General features: G+C 40.0%; 1 protein-coding gene across 1 annotated transcript in view; it reads right to left on the reverse strand.

Moving 5' to 3' along the window:
• The window catches only part of LOC110315848 (vomeronasal type-2 receptor 116-like), a gene marked incomplete at its 3' end in the record, with an annotated part of 23,915 nt that extends 20,762 nt beyond the window's left edge, over positions 1 to 3,153 (reverse strand). Inside the window, exon 1 of the mRNA XM_021189796.1 lies at positions 2,945 to 3,153. Within this exon, the coding sequence (XP_021045455.1) occupies positions 2,945 to 3,153 (209 nt within the window). The remainder of the gene's footprint in view (positions 1 to 2,944) is intronic.
• Positions 3,154 to 3,386: the final 233 nt, after the last annotated feature.

The raw sequence follows: 3,386 nt of genomic DNA on the forward strand, positions 1-3,386 counted from the left end.
CATCCTTTTGCCTAAGAATTTCATAAATTCATTGTTTTTAATAGCTGAGTAGTACTCCATTGTGTAAATGTACCACATTTTCTGTATCCATTCCTCTGTTGACATCTGGAGCAGCTTTATTTATAATAGCCAGAATCTGGAAAGACTCTAGATGTCTCTCAACATAGGAATGAATACAGAAAATGTGGGACATTTACACAATGGAGTACCACTCAGCTATTAAAAACAATGACTTCGTGTAATTCTCAGGCAAATAGATGGAATCAGAAAATATCATCTTGAGTGAGGTAACCCAATCACAAAAGAACACACATGATATTTACTCTCTGATAAGTGGATGTTAGCTCAGAAGTTGGAAATACCAGAGATACAATTCACAGACCACATGAAGCTCAAGAAGAAGGAAGACCAAAGTGTAGATACTTTGGTACTTTTTAGAAGGGGGATCAAAATACCCATGGAAGGTGATAGAGAGACAAAGTGTGAAACAGAAACTGAAGGAAAGGCCATGAGGCAACTGTCCCACCTGGGGATTCATCCCATATACAGTTCCCAAACCAAGACACTATTGTGGATGCCAACAAGTACTTGCTGACTGGTGCCTTATATAGCTGTCTCCTGAGAGGTTCTGCCAGTGCCTGACAAATACAGAAGTGGATGCTCATAGTCATCCATTGGACTGAGCACAGGGTCCTCAATAGAGGAGCTAGAGAAAGAATCCAAGAGATGAAGGGGTTTGCAGACACATAGGAGGAACAACAGTAAGAACCAACCAGTACCCCCATAGCTGCCAGGGATTAAACCACCAAACAAAGAGTCCTCATGGAAGGACCCATGGCCCCAGCTGCATATGTAGCAGAGGATGGCCTTGTGGGACATCAATGAGAGGAGAGGCCCTTGATCCTGTGAAGGCAAGATACCCTAGTGTAGGGGAATGCCACGACAGGGAAGTGGGAGTGGGTGCGTTAGTGAACACGGGGTGGAGAGATGGGATAGGGGCTTTTTAGATAGTGAGGAAATGTGATCACATTTTAAATGTAAGTGAAGAAAATATCTCATTAAAAAAAGAAAATAAGAGATTTCTTCTTGGTATATTGTTCCTTTGATGATTATGAAGGGTCGTTCCCCACCTATTTTGGTAACTTTGCTTTAGTCTATTTTATTGATTATTAGAATGACTACCCCAGGAAACTGTCAATAGGACAAAATGGCAACTTACTGAGTAGGAAATATCTTCACTAACTCTACATCTAATAGAGGGCTAATATCCAAAATACATAAAGAATGCAAGAAGTTATACTCCAAAAACCCTAATAACCCAATTAAAAATGGGTATAGAGCTAATCTCAAAATTATCAAGAAAGGAATTTCAAGTGTCTAAGAAATACATTAAAAAATGTTCAACATCCTTAGTCATCAGGGAAATGCAAGTCCAAGAGACCCTGAGATTACACCTCACACCAATCAGAATGGCTAAAATCAAAAACTGAAGTGACAGTACACAGACAAGGATGTGGAGAAAGAGGAATACTTCTCCATTGCTGGTACAAACTAGTACAAGTATTCTGGAAATTAATCTGGCAGTTACTCAGAAAGTTGGAAATATATGAAGATCATGCTATATACCCTGTGACTATAAACAAAAGATGTTCTACCCTACCAGAAGTACTCCACTATGTTCATAGCAGCCATGTTGGTAATGGCATGAAGTTGTAAACAACACAGATGTCCCTCAGTGGAAGAATGTATATTGAAAATGTGGTTCATTTACAAAATGGAGTACTATTTAGTTATCAAAAATGAAAACATCATGAATTTTGCAGACAAATGATACTGAGTGAGGTAACTCAGCCAGATCCAAAAGGACATCTATGGTATGTACTCACTGATAAGTCAGTATTAGTCAAAAAGTTCAGAATATCCATGATGCAATTCACAGATTGTAGGAAGCTTAATAAGAAGGAAAGCTAAAGTTTTGATACCTCAATCCGAGTTAGAAGGGGGAACAAAATAGTCATTGAAAGGCAGAAGGAGAGAGCAACCTGGGAGGACAGGGAAGGGGGCAGGATCAGGTATGGGGCAGACAGGAAATACAGAGGGCCAGGGGAATGAATAGAAATACGCAGCAATGGGGAGTAGAGAGCAGGGGGAACCTCTAGAAAGTCCCAGAGACCTGGGATGTGAGAAGCTACCAGGACTCAGTTGAGACAATATTAGCTGATATGCCTACCAGTGGGGAGATGGAACCTGAAGAGACCACATCCATTATGTAGACATTGTCCCTGTTGAGGCAGGGGGCTACCCACCCATCTTTAAAAAAGAGTTTAACTCAGAATTGTTTCTGTCTCAAGGAAATGCAGGGACAGAAAAATGGAGCAAAAACTGAAAGAAAGGCCACCCAGTGACTGGCCCAACATAAGATCCATCTCACTGCATACCAAACCCAGAAACTACTACTGATGCCATATTATGCTTGCAGACAGGTCCTGGCATGGCTGTCCTCTGAGAAGTTCTGAGACAAATGTAGACACATATAGTCATCCATCGGATTGAGATTAGGAACCCATATGGAAGAGTTAGGGGAAGAACTAAAGGAGCTGAAGGGGATTGCAACCCCATAGGAAAAACAACACTGTCAACTAGCCTGGAAACCCCAGAGCTCCCAGAGACTAAGCCCAAAATCAAGGAGCATACATGGAGTGCTTTGGGTACCAGGATACACGTGTAGCAGAGGACTTGCCTTGTTTAGCCTCAATGGGAGAGGGTGTATTTAATGCTCTGGAAACATGATGCCCCAGGGAAGAAAGATGCAGCTGGGGTTGAAGGATATGGTAGAGGAGTACCCTCTCTGAGGCAGGGGAAGAGGGAATACAGTGAAATTTTAATCCATATATACTTTAAGTAAAAAAATTATCTGAAGTTTAAAAGTAATAATTGTACTTACTGTAAGTGCACATCCTTGAAATAATATAGGTCTTTTATATCAGGAACATTGTTGCCTGTGTAGAAAATATGAAGAGAAAAAAATGCACCAATCTTCACATCTCCTTTAACATGAAAATATTCCTTCATTGTTGTATAGCAATTATTGTTAGTAATGCCACACAGAATATTAGGAATATATAAGAGCCCCAAAATCAAAATCCAGAACATTTTCTTAATATATGTATATATTCAGCCATAGGAATAGTGTATACATATCTAATGATATTCATCAGGTCTATGCTCAGCTCAAGTATTTATAAAAATTTGTACTTCTAACTTTTTTAATGAGTGTAATTGTCTCACTATTTACCTCAAGTTCTAACTGGTCCCACCTTCACTGTCATTGAGAATTCTGAAACTCTTCCCTTAGGCTCTGCACCTGATGCCCTGTGTTCTGCTTT

The sequence above is a fragment of the Mus pahari genome, unplaced genomic scaffold (assembly GCF_900095145.1).
Source record: "Mus pahari unplaced genomic scaffold, PAHARI_EIJ_v1.1 scaffold_4761_1, whole genome shotgun sequence".
Taxonomy (NCBI): Eukaryota; Metazoa; Chordata; class Mammalia; order Rodentia; family Muridae; genus Mus; species Mus pahari.